Below are 13,745 nucleotides of genomic sequence, written 5' to 3' on the forward strand. Positions count from 1 at the left end.
GCTCGTGCTCGTAAGCTCACGCGCTCGTGTAGAGCAAATAAAAATGATGAGAAAATGTTTGCGCAGTCGACAGGATTCGAACCAATGGATTTCTAGCCCATCGCCTTAAAGGGTAACTGCAAAGAAAAAAAAGTTTTTTTTAAACAGCCTAATTGGACAAGCATGTCACAAAACAAATGTTCCGCGAAAAAAATTATTTTTTTTATCAATATTTACGTTACAGGACGTAATTTAGTAGAGTCAGAACCTCTCCACATTTGAAATTCCCGCTCTTTCGACCCCCGCGGAAGAAGAGTACGCCCCGCCCCTCACTCTCCTTGCGTTGCGGAGTTGAACGACGCAGCGTCTCGACTTCCGGCAAGATCTGGCAACTACGCCAGGCCGCGGTACCACGGTATTGTTTTGGTTTGACGCGGTTTGCGAGCACATGTAGCGAAGACGTCACCGGAGAAGTGCCCCTGTGATGTTCCTGGAAGACGGAAAGTATCGTTCGTAATCGTGGTGCGCGCTTTGAAAGCGAAGGGAGTCACAGAATCCACGGGTGCGCAACCACAAGCCAAGGTTCACGACAGCGCTGCGTTGGTTTCGGCGATCTCGTTCTGTTTGGTGCAACACGGCGATGCGACAGAGCTGAAACGTTCGTGGTGTGTGTAATGCGGTGCTAACACGGAGCGCAAATTGGTTGTTGTGGGGTTGACGTTCAATTAGTTAAGTCCCGTCGTCGTCAGCTGATCCAGTCAAACTGGTCCGGGAGGACGCTGGGAGCGTTTTTAAAAGTAAATCTGCCTCGTTCTGTTTCAAAATGTGGAAGTTTCCCGACGCATACCGTAAGTAAAAAGCTGCGGGCGTTTTCAACAAAATTACGTCATTTTAATTGAACAATGGACTCCGAATTGTTGTCCTAAATCTGCCGTTTTTATGCTTCGTGTTGGACTGCGTTTGTACAGCAACGTGTTGCATTGTGCGGTGTGAATAAATTTAGGCACGATTTCGTACCTGCCTACAGATGCATGAACTGAGACCATTTTTACGTAGTGGACATAGTGCTTTTTTATTTTCTGTCTAGTCGCGGACGTTAGGTGCACACGGGGTGAATCTCGACGGCCTCCAGAGCGATATGACGAGAACGTAACGAGACACGTTGGTCGCTACGCGAACGCCCGATTGCCTCCAGCCAAATAGCATTCCTTTCGGGGCGACATGGCTGCTGGAAGGCTCACTGTCGGGATCACACATCTGACATCCCCGAAAAGTCAGCATTTGCACGCGTAAACAAAAAAAAAAAAAAAAAAAAGCACGCTACGCTAAGCATGCTAAGAGGAAAACGAAAGAACCGCGCTATGAAAGCCATGACCCCGCGTCGCTTCCTATCACTAACACCTGCGACAGCTGCTAAACACACACTACTTCAAGAAGTCTCACTCAAGCACCTGGGTCAGCACGAAACGACGAAACACTGATCACTTCGGTGAAACAATTAGTCGAGGTAGGCGAGACAGGCGGGAGCAGAGACTTCGGCGGCCATGAAAGAATGGCGAAGCTTTTGTTTGTATGAATCCAAACGGAAGTGCCCGTCTTGTAAACCTTTTGTAAAGAATAATAACTCTCATCACATGGGTTATTCTTTAAACATAGAAATATGCCGCTCAAAAGGAAATTGCAACATATAACAAAGGTTTAACAACCGGATCTAAGCTGTCAATCAAACTCTTAGCCAATGAGAACCTTTTGGGATTGACGTCACATAATCACAACTTCGTGGCGCGCGATTTAAAACGGACGAAATAGCCGCAAACTAAAGTGAGTCTCACGCAATAAATATTGCTGTAAAAAAGGTTTTTTCTCGTGGAAAAATTGTTTTTTGACATGCTTGTCCCAATTAAGCTATTTAAAAAAAAATTTTTTCTTTGCAGTTACCCTTTAAAGGGCTACTCCACCGATTTTGTCATTGTCTCCGATTTGCTTGAAATTTTGCTAAACTAACCAACAAACATCGCGAAAATAGTATCCCAAATATTAGATCAAAATATTGTTTTTTCGCGAAGTTATTGAATTTACAGTTTTGGTCCTCACCGTGTTTTTCAAGCTCGAAGTCTCTACTGGCAACAATGAAAAAGTGACGTCAGTGGAAGGCAGGGGTTCACTCTTTGGGCTGTAGATTTTGTTTTAAACTGATTCGAAGCAGTTTCATGGTGTCAAATGAATGCTTGGGAAGCTCGCTGCAGTACCGGCGCTCCAGCACGGAACCAATGATTGGCATATTCTATTTTTGGGCTGCTTGCTCGACTGGCAAGCCTGCCTGCCACTGACGTCACGGCCCTGAAAAGCGCGCGTATATTTGAATGTTGGTTTTTGCATCATTTTCATTTGCCGATTTCGCAATAACTATTATGAATTTCGCGATTCTAAATAGCATACCGGAGAGAGTAAAGGCCGGGGAGTCAAAAAATATAGTTAGTTGAGGTAGCTCAAAAAATCGGTGGAGTACCCCTTTAAGGCAAGACACTGGTTCTAAAATCGACTTTTTTGTTTATTAATGGATTATAATGAAAATCAGTGTGTGTATGTGTTTCGGCTTCCTCTTTTCAAATATTCAATTAGTTCTGCAATATCTGAATTACTTTTTGAGTTACGGAGAAAATAATGAAACCTAATTAGGTCATTTCTTACGACTCATTAAGGAACTTTCTAATACAAATTTTTTTGCATAAGTGATATGGATTTGTAGCTAAAGACCTGTCATGCAAGATGATGCAATTTATATTTTTGTAAAAATAGATCATTGTATAAAACTAATCTAATTAGGTCAAGTACACTATTTACAAAGCCTAACGAGGTCACATTATCACTAATAATAAAATTTCGGGCCCATACTGTCATACAAAAATAGCATCACCCTGCAGTTCACTTCTTTCTGAATTCAACGGTATAAAGTTTATAGAAATCCTTGAAGAATAATCTCATGAAAGCAACCGTAAGGCTAGGCATGTAGACGAAAAATGCGAAGCTGAGAAAATTGCGGTTGAAGTTTTGACACTCATTGCATAAAATTTAGTAAGGGATCCCATGCAATAATGTTCAGCAATATGAAGCATAGTTCTATCTGAACAAATTGTGATGAAAAATTCTGCAATCCGTTCACAAGAACCTTTAAAAAATAATATAAAACTGAGAAATAATGTCTGCAATGTAAAATCAAGTTATAAAAGTATGAGTAGACTCTATAAGGGACAACGGGAGGAGGCACCAAGGGTTGCACGCTCCGAAAGCAGATTTTGTTTGGCCCTGAAAAGGGCCTTTGTTCGTGTAGCACTTGAAAGTGGAGCCCCTCACAGCCGTCCAGGACTGTAGTCCCCAGCTGTTCCAGTTTGGTGTTGCCTGGAGAACCTCTGCTTTGCATTGCTGCTGCTCTGGTGGGCAGCGTTGGCCTTACGCAAACGCAGATTGTCCTTGTCCATGCTTGGAGAGCTTTCATGTCCACTACAATGAACTGTGTCCCAGCGTCGCGCGTCTGGCCTCCTGTGGTGACGCCGAGAAGGTGGAATTTGCGCTGGGTCGCCGACTTTTCCGATAGCGCACGCTTGCATTCGTCCGATCGTGCGACTCGTTGCACCTGCTCGGCCGTGGAGTAGTATGCGGTGTCGGCACGAACCGCGCTCGCAAAGCTCGACAAACTGCCGCTGCTGCATGGAGTCGCGATGTCTCCGGCTGATGTTTCCGGAAGATCCAAGGCATCCGGCGGTGCCGATCGCGGTGGCGCACTTGCAGCAGACAGCTTCGGCTTTTTGTTCCACGGTCGCTTCCTCTTCCTTCCGAACGCTTGCCGCGTGCTCGATTTCAACCGAGCGTCGTCCGGCATCTCGAGAACTCGAAGCGAAACAAAACAAAACACGCGCAACTTCGTAGGAAAACAAACCAACAATGTTCAACGCAAGCGCGCAAACGGGAACTAAAACGTGCGCTCGACCACGGAGTAAACAAAGCAGACAGGCCTAAGGAGACGGGCGGAGACGGGCCCAGGAGCAGACGACGCACCTCTCGCCAGCGCGGGAACGGAAAGGAGGAAAGGAGAAATAGAGCGGAGGGGCGCGTTTAGGCCAATAGCAGGGGCGCTAGGCGCCGCGCGTGCTCTGACGTACGGGCACCTTGCTAGCCGGCCAATGAGCGATCGCAATTGGGGTCTTCGAAACCCGCGGATTGCAGACGTTCCCCGATGTTGTCGCGATAACGAATGGCATGGGGACGTGGGGAAAATAAGCGGCTTTCCAACAAGACCAAGATGGCCGCGATCCGACGAGCGATCGCAAAACGCGCGGGGCGCGAAGTTCCACTTGTTTTTATTGAACTCGCTGTGCCAGGGCTCTGCGGGGACATCGTAAATATCATTTTTTTCATGCTTAGACATTGAATTCGACATTGAAACTTTGCAGGCAGGTACCTTAGACTACAATTAATCCAAATAGGTGAATTTTGAAAAACGCGAAATTTCGCGTTTTTTGAACATTTTAAGACCCGCGTCTCCCCTTAACCACTCGGCCACGACTGCGGGACGAGTAGGGGGCTCTGATATGTGGTAGTAACTCAAGAGCTGCGGTTTCTGTCATGTATGAAACATTGCATGTAGCCGCTCAACGTCTATACAGGAGAGGGCGCTGCGGTCATATGCGTATATAATCGCGTTAAACTTTGCATGCATTGGCTCAACGTTTATAGACGAGGGCGCTGCGGTCAAATGCTCAAATGCGTATATAACCACATTCGATACCACACATTCTCTTTCTGACATGGATGAAAACGAACAAAAGGCTCGGCATGCTGCGGCTTGGCGTCTACGCAGACACGCACCACCAGAGCTTCGCCCCAATCAACATCATTCACCGCGTGGAGATGCGGTCATTTTTTTTATGTCGTTCCGAGTTTGCAAATACATTACTTGATTGGTTTCTGATTGGTATTAACACAAAACTTTTAAAAGAAAGTTGATTTTTATGGAAGCTTTCCCTTAGCGCATATAAAAGTAATAAAATAATATGTGCTGAAATGTGCAGCATTTATTTGAACATACGCACCGCAACAAAAGATCAAGTGCCTAGACGTTTCTCCGTACCAGCGCTAACAAATGCATCTCAACCTGCGGTTTACCATGATTCTTTGCAAAATTATTACCACAAGGAACACCACCATCTCTTCGCGGTCCACTGGTTTCCATGAAAAACCCTGCACTGCGAAATGTGGGACCGCATAGCGGTTTGTCTCCGTCACAATGAGGGTCGACGAGGTCCCAGTAAAGAAGTAACCTCGAACCAGCCGGGAATGTCTTTTTCGTCAGTGGGTTGCCGCAGAATCCCAGGCACTGCACAAGACGGAAACCTCGAAGGCACGGGTGGCGGGTTTTCAGTGTTTGTGCATTGCCACTCACGAACACTATCCTGCGCGTCATCTTCATCACTATGGTTGTCGTCTTAAGTCCATTTAGTATTCAAAAATCCATGTCCGACTCACTTTCAGAGACAAATTCAATGTCTTTATCGTTGCTACTGTTCGAACTGCCGCAAGAGAGAGCCCGTTCCCGAGGGCTGTCACCGGCATCACTCAAGCGTGCTGCCGTTTCTGATCACTGTTGCAAGGCTAGATACGCGCCTAAGGTCAAAACACGCTATATTTGCGCGACCTCTCCTGCCCTCCAGTGTTGAAGATTGAAACTAAAGCCGATGGACGAACCTGTCTCGTGTTTGGCAGTGAAAGCAAACCATCATTTTGGCTGGACGAGTGTGACTCATCATCAGCAATATTGGTACAACCTTTCACGACGAATACAGCTCAGGCCGGGTGGTTAAAGGGTTAATACAACCTCTGTTAATAATACAACTTTAGTTAATTTGATTGTATTATAGAAGTCCCTGTGGGTGCCCATTCATTTTTTAGGGATAAAATCTTCCTTAAAGGGGTACTCCACCGATTTTTTTGAGCTACCTCAACTAACTATATTTTCTGACTCTCCGGCCTTTACTCTCTCCGGTATGCTATTTAGAATCGCGAAATTCATGATAGGTATGTTGAAATCGGCAAATGAAAATGATGCAAAAACCAACATTCAAATATACGCACACTTTTCAGTGCCGTGACGTCAGTGGCAGGCAGGCTTGCCAGTCGAGCAAGCAGCCAAAAAATAGAATATGCCAATCATTTGTTCCCTGCTGGAGCGCGGGTACTGCAGCGAGCTTCCCAAGCATTCATTTGACACCATGAAACTGCTTCGAATCAGTTTAAAACAAAATCTACAGCCCAAAGAGTGAACCCCTGCCTTCCACTGACGTCACTTTTTCATTGTTGCCAGTAGAGACTTCGAGCTTGAAAAACACTGTGAGGACTAAAACTGTAAATTCAATAACTTTGCAAAAAAAAAACAATATTTTGACCTAATATTTGGGATACTATTTTCACAATGTTTGTTTAGCAAAATTTCAAGCAAATCGGAGACAATGAAAAAACCTGTGGAGTATCCCTTTAATAGCGTAGCATGCAGATCCATGTTTCACTACACCACGGCAGCAGGAATGTTGGCTCAGGGACTCTGTGAATAGCCTCTGCAAAACAATGGGTCTTTTGCAGCATAAAAACTTGAACGATGTGACAATAGGGGTTTGCCTACATTCTAACATCTTGTTTTTCTTTTTGTCACTGGGTGCAGCCCCTTCCGCTGCATCAGTCATAGGTTGGTTGCTGTTCGTTCAGCGAAATTGAGCTGAGACGTGCGTCTTCCGTTGCCCCTTTGCAGGCAACTGGAACGACCTGGCCGCGAGCGAGGACTGGAGCGAGGAGGACTGGAGTGGCCAGCTGGAGACGAAGGTGTTCACGGCCAGCAGCAGCAGCGGGGCTCCTCCGGCGCCTCCGGACACGGCCTCCATCATGCAGCTGCTCAAGGAGGTGCCCAACAGTGGTGGGGGGGAGGGCCCCTCCTCAGCCCCTCCGTCACAGCAGCAGCAGGCTCCCACGCTGAGCGTGGCCCAGTTCAACCAGCAGGCCACAGAGACCATCAAGGCGGCCGTCGGGGTGAGTGGCCCCTTCTCCCCAAGCGATTCCCTCCCTCTTTGGGGATCTTCTTGTCCTCGGGATTTCCGGACACAAAGCAGCGTTTAAGACAACTTGCAACACAGTATTGCTATACTCTGTTGTAAGTTAAATGCGAGTCCACCCACTTGCTCTCCAGCGCCAGGAGCTTGTCCAGCTTTTCTTGACCTGCAACAAAGTATTTATTTATTTTTTTATTTGAACATACTATCAGTCCCTTATGGGACCAAGATGGGGGTGATTCAAGGATTCACTCATTGTATATAACCGCCCAACCATTGCAGTCTGTGCTGCCCTGCACCGACATGAGCACAAGAGAAACAGTTGCACAATAAAAGTAACAGTAGTGAAATAATAGTAACACAACAAGCAGCCTGAGGCGCCACTGAGCGTCAAGAAATAAGTGATATGACTTCCAACCGACCGCATGCACCAACAGTGATTTCTGGTAATGCGCGCTGTCTGCAAAAAAAGCAAGTATCTAAAACATTCCTTATTAAACTTTCTTTCTTTTTTTTACATGCCGTCCATGCTTACTTGTGGTTACTCGTGACGTGTTTTTATCTAGATACCGATGCTTGTTAACAAGGACCAAATCAATGATAATACTGTAAAAAAGCTTCAACCTTTTTTGTTTTCTGCAGAGTTGGAGCAACGGTAAACTGGCTCTGTCGTAAAGGGGGGAAACCAAATCCTGTCTTCGGTAGCGGGAGTAAATAAAACGCATTGTGCGTCGCTGTATACTTTCCAGTTTTACACTTTCCAGTCCTTACGTACGGGTCCCAGATTTCGCATGCATATTCCAGCATCGGGGGAACTAACATTTTGTGTCCAATCAGCTTAGTCTCTTCTGACGCAAGTTTGAGGGTGCACCGGATAAATCCTGACCTTTTATTATATTTACCGATAACATTATCAATGTGCTTTGTCCATCTTAGGTCTGCAGTTATTGTGATGCCAAGATACTTGTATTCAGTGACGTTAGTTAAGGTAACCCTCGGAAGTGTGTAGCTAAACACTAAAGCCTGACGCTTCTGAGTTGTGGTCATACATAAGGTGTTTTATGTATTTAGCGATATTTACCATTTTGCGCACCAGTCGTTTATTTCAGACGTATATTTGTTTAGCCTCACTTGATTGGCGACAGACTTCATTTCAGTGTGGATAATACAAACGTCTGCAAACAATCTGGCTGGGATAGAGGAATCAACTATAAGGTCATTAAAGGGCAATTCCGGTCCATACTTTCGATTTTGGGATTGTGACTGTTTTTAGTGCAGTCAGCGTCCCTGAATTGCAAGGTGTAATTTTTTTCTCGTTATTGTGCATAGTTTTAAAGATATAAACGCCTCAAAGTATTGTTTGGGGCGCGGCCAACAAAACCGAAACTAGCCGCTCGAGGCCCCGGCAACACTGGGAATCAGCCGTTATGTGAACGTGACGTCATGATCGTTCTCGTTAAACGAGTACGCAGGCCGAGCGGCACCTACCTCTGTTGCGCTAGCCGTCTGAAGATCATAGGTCGGCATTTTGGGTCGCCCACACTCACCCTCACCCTCACAGCCATACTCACCCTCACAGCTACACTCACCTTCAGCCCCTCACTCACCCTCATCCTCACAGTCACTTTCACCTCCAGCCCTTCACTCACCCTCACTGAACTTCACGGCCCTCACGCACTCACCGTCCTCACGGCCCTCACAGCCCACACGCACTCATGGCCCTCACGCCACTCACCGCCTTCACGCACTCGTAGCCCTCACGCCACTCACCGCCCTCACCACCCTCACCGCCTTCACGCACTCATAGCCCTCACGCCACTCACCACCCTCACCGCCTTCACGCACTCATAGCCCTCACGCCACTCACCGCCCTCACGCACTTCTAGCCCTCACGCCACTCACCACCCTCACGCCCCTCACGCACTCATGGCCCTCACGCCACTCAGGCCAGCTTCAGATGGGGCAATTTCGCCCAGAAACTTGACGTCGCAACACCAGCAATACGGGCCGCCCGCGATCACACGCAGCAACCAATTGCTGCAGTTTTTGCCATCGTCATCATAAAATTTTATTTTTCTTGCACTATTTTGATGCATCTAAATCTCGTTAAGAATACTAATGCACCTTTCTGAAAGAGTTTACTTCCAAAAACGATCGATTTCAAATTAGAACCAAGTCTTTCGGTGTCATCATCTCCGGCACGAGGTATCACGTGAAAATTTTGCGTCCCTGATTAGATGCAGCCACTTCAAAAGTCTTTGTATTGCTTCAAGTTGCTTGCTTATTTCGAGCCGCACCTGATCTCAGCAATTCGTGTTGATCTAGGGAAAGCTAGAGAAGAACCCGCCATCAACAGCAAAATTGCTGAGAAAGATGCTCCGTCTGAAGGGGGCCTCACGCACTCACCGCCCTTACGCACTCATGGCCCTCACACCCCTCATGCACTCACTGCCCCTCACACCTCTCATGCCACTCACTGCACTCATGGCCCTCACACCCCTCACGCCACTCACACCCCTCACGCACTCATGGCCCTCATACCCCTCACCGCCCTCACGCCCCTCGCGCACTCATGGCCCTCATACCCCTCACCGCCCTCGCGGCCCTTGTGCACTCATGGTTCTCATACCCCTCACACCCCTCACCGCCCTCACACCCCTCGCGCACTCATGGCCCTCATGCCCCTCACCGCCCTCACGCCCCTCGCGCACTCATGGCCCTCATACCCCTCACCGCCCTCACATACTCACGGCCCTCACTCACCCTCACACTCATGAATTTTCCTGGTTCAGAAACTCACTCACCCTCACCTCACCTGTGAAGATGAGGGTGAGTGAGGGCCCTCATGAGTGAGGTTTGCCGAGGTATGCTGAAGATAGGAGGTAAGCAGATTTTTTTTTTAAATTCTGTATACCTTGTAGTTGTCCAGCATATGTAGCAAGAGTTAATGCGTATAAGGAGTATTCACTGGGCGCCATATTTGTGGGTGCTGTCTAGAGTGCATGCTCAGAACGAGCCCACATTAATAGGCTGCTAAGACCGGCAATCTTGATGGTGCGGAATACACGTGGCGAGAGAACTGTGGAAGCTCGCCATCAGCACGCACTCAGCAGTCGCGCACACAGCTATGACCGCCAGTGAATACTTCCTATACCTAAAAGCTAGCAACTGGAAAACCCGTGAACTCATACGGTGCCGTACTCGGCGGCCGCCATCGAGCGTGTGCTATGCCGTTCTCGTCCCTTGTATACCCAAAAGCTAGCGACGAGAAAACTAGTGAAGTCGTTCAGTGCCGTACTCGGCGGCTGTCGCCGTGTGCACGGTCTTCCGTACTTCTCGCTAGGCCTAAATTGTCATCGGGGCTCCGTGGATGAAGCGGCGTTCCTCTACGCCGCGCTGCCAGTGACATACATTACTGGGGGCCCTCTCGCTTTCGCACTGCGGGTCAGTCCCAGACACGAAGCTTTGAGGCTCTCCGGCGCAGGCCGCGGCGCTCGAACACACGTGTGCTGGGCTGTACACGTCTGTTTTTTCGTTCTTTTTACCTCGGGCGCATAAAAGCCGAAGTTCAAAGTCCACTAGTCGAACAGCGTTCACCCACCCCTTCTCCAAATTCCTGTCCGTTGGAAACTTGTGAAAAGCACCTTCGTTTTGAGCAGCGGGTTGTTTGAGCAGCCCACAGCGCTACAAGTTGCACTCGGCATCTTGCGAGGAGCAGCTGGGCACTCTTGGGCACGCCGAGTTGCTTGCTAAAATGTCTTGGAGTCCTCAAAAGCAGATAAACAAAAGGCTATACCGAAGCTACACGGGCTACAGATAAAAGCAATGGCTAAACACGCCAATTACAAGCCGAAGTAGTGGTGGTAGCGGCTCAAAGAAGTGCACTCCGTGCAACGCCCGGACCGGAGGAAAAAAAGAGAATGATACGGACGTCACGGCCCAATGTTGCTTTAGCGATCGGCAACCCGCTGGCCGCCCGCTAAGCAGCAGCGGCTCGCGGTGGGTCGCATTTTTATTATCGGCGTTAGTTAAGAATGCGGCGTCCCACGGACATAATATTTTGGCTGGGGTCGTATTTTGTGTCACTACAGCGATACCAGTAATTTATTTCATTTTGAGTTTTGGCCGGAGGTGCCCTTTAATATACAGAAGAAACAAGGGCCCAAGCACCGAGCTTTGAGGCACGCCCGACTCCACATCGCATTTCAGAGCTGTATTCATCAATACTTACAAATTGTTTGTGGTTGCTGGGAAGTGTTTCTATCTAGCAAACGGCATTACTATTTCCTAGTCTAAATGAATTATATCTATCTATCCCTTTCAACTGAGAACATCGCTGAGATAATGCACCATCTCTACAAGCTGCGTCACTGTCAATAGGCTCTCACGAAACCCGTGTTGGCATTCGCTCAGAAAATTGTTACAAGAAAAAAAACTTGTCTGACATGTTTCCAAAAAACATGTTTTAGAATTTTGCATGGTGTTGACGTTAAGGCAATGGGTTTATACTTAACGACAAAAATTTGTCGCAGCTTCTGCCCCGTTTGACTGCCTTATGTAGCGTCTCACGTCTCCGCTGTAGAAGAGAAGCTCAGCCAGTCGCGCAGTATGGATACATGACTGCACGATGGATGGTATGATGCTTGTCCAGATTGAAACGAGCAGGAGCGAGGATTGAACCTGCTGTGCAAGCTTTCTGCTCCACATGCTCGGAGCTGTGGTGCGCTGTCGTGCTTGAACAATTAAGAGTTGCCAGTCCCATGCTCGAGTAATTGTCTCCCGTGATGTTTCTAATACTTTCGTTCTCCTGAGCATCTTGCTGAATGAGAACATGTCTGACTGAGGAGACTGAAACTGGCACAGTGAGGCTCTCTGCTTGCCTCCGTTTCCATTATAGAGCAATGCTTCTCTGCTCAAGCCCCCTGCAACCAATCTCGCGGGTGCAGTGCCACCCAGTGCTCTTGCATAAGCGGAGGTAAAGCTAACAAAGCCGTTAGCTCACCTCTTCAGTATTTTTTTGGCGCGATGCATTTAGCTGTTGCAAATTTGCTGAATCTTTTTGACCTCTTGGGAAATCATTTTGCAGCGTCTATGGCACTTCATTTAGTTGAAATTCTCTAACCACTTTGGATTGGGTCTCCTACAATTGCCAACAACCATTGCAGTTTGTGTTCACATTTTTTGCAGTGCTAGGACAGTTTGTGGCCTTCTTTGGGCTATCCCAAATTGGGCTTCTTGTACCAGTTTTAGAATGGGATGCAGTTTAGGTAACTTTGTTGCGACCCAAGTTGGCCGCTGCCCCGCCTAGTGGCTTAGTACTCTTCAAGAAAAATTGCAGCACTCTCCTTGACGTTACCATTTCAGCAGCACGAATTTGTGTGCTAGACAGTACCTTGTTTTGCCTTCTAGAGTGACTGTGTTCGGAAAGTAGGTCGTCTGTTTCTTGCACAGGAGTTGCGGGGATGTCAAAACGACGCTGAGTTCTGTTTCACTTTGATTGAAAGGATAGTGGGTAGACCTCAATGCCAAGATGCCTCAAGGTCTATCCACTATGTTTTTTTCAATCGGCCAATAAGAGCTCGGCGTTCTGACATCATCGCAACCCCTGTGCAAGAAGCAGGCAAGCTTGCACTTCGCATAGGCTCTGCTTGCAGATCCAGAGTGTTGCGTTCCCTTTCCTTTTGCCGCCAACTGGCGGAAAGCGGTCACGTGTGCGAGCTGGATCCTGTCTTCATGTGAGAAAGCGAGCTTGCAGGTGCAGTTTCGGGCGGAGCATGTTTCTCGCTTTGCGCTTGCAAAATACAGTATAGACCACTTACAACGTAACCGCTTATAGTGCAGGACCGGGTAGAACGCGGCTTTTTTAAACCACCGGTTTGCCTCCCATAGAACTCCATGTAATTACATACCGCTTAAAATGCAGGCGCGCAAAGGGAAATACCGGTTATAGTGCGGTTTGTGCAACAGCCCGTCGACCGCCCGGCGCAGCAAACACGCTTCCCTGTGCAACACTAGATAACGGCGGTAGCCGCAAGCGGCACTCGCGGGGCAAGGAAGTTGCTCGAAGAAGCGAAGAGAGAGTCTTCAGTTGCCATAGCGACGGAGGGACGCACGCACGTGTCGATCACGTGCGTGCTTCCCTCCGCTGAGTTGGATGGTTGGAAACAACCGCAACGACAGACCAATCGCAGGTTGAAGAGAAGTGTTCGCGCGCGTTGCATGCCGGTCGCGGGCCGGCTTCTATTGGCAAACATAGCATCGGTTGTGATCGTCGACGTAGACGGCGTGGTGGAAGCTCATCGTTCCGCTTAAAAGCGCTATCCTTGACTGTGAATTTTCGTTATGTGTCGCTATGATAACCCACCACGTACTAGAAGGGAAGATCTACCGACCCGTGCGGCGATGTCGTGGCGGCACTCTCAAGGCGGCAGAAACGCCCATGTCGTCGTGTTTGTTTACTTCGACTGCAGTGGACCTTTCTAAGCATTTGTGTCCTCGATCATCGCCCGGATTTCTTATTTGGATCATTTCATGCCTGTGCTCAAGTTGAAGGTATTACTGGCGCGTACCATATAAAGGATGCGAATTTTCACGCGTTTTCATCACCGGAGAAAAGTGATTGGGGTTAGCAATCCTGAACGCTCGCAACGTCCGTCCGCAACCCACGATGAG

The 13,745-nt window shown here is 48.1% G+C and overlaps 1 protein-coding gene across 1 annotated transcript in view; it reads left to right on the forward strand.

Annotated features, from left to right (window-relative positions):
* LOC8033645 (ubiquitin-associated protein 2) overlaps window positions 1-13,745 on the forward strand; it is a 56,143-nt gene that overhangs the window by 12,276 nt on the left and 30,122 nt on the right. The window contains exon 8 of the mRNA XM_040498496.2: window positions 6,779-7,053. Coding sequence (XP_040354430.1) covers window positions 6,779-7,053 — 275 coding nt within the window. The remainder of the gene's footprint in view (window positions 1-6,778; window positions 7,054-13,745) is intronic.

The sequence above is a fragment of the Ixodes scapularis genome, unplaced genomic scaffold (genome assembly GCF_016920785.2).
Source record: "Ixodes scapularis isolate PalLabHiFi unplaced genomic scaffold, ASM1692078v2 PGA_scaffold1__304_contigs__length_218370807, whole genome shotgun sequence".
Lineage (NCBI taxonomy): Eukaryota > Metazoa > Arthropoda > Arachnida > Ixodida > Ixodidae > Ixodes > Ixodes scapularis.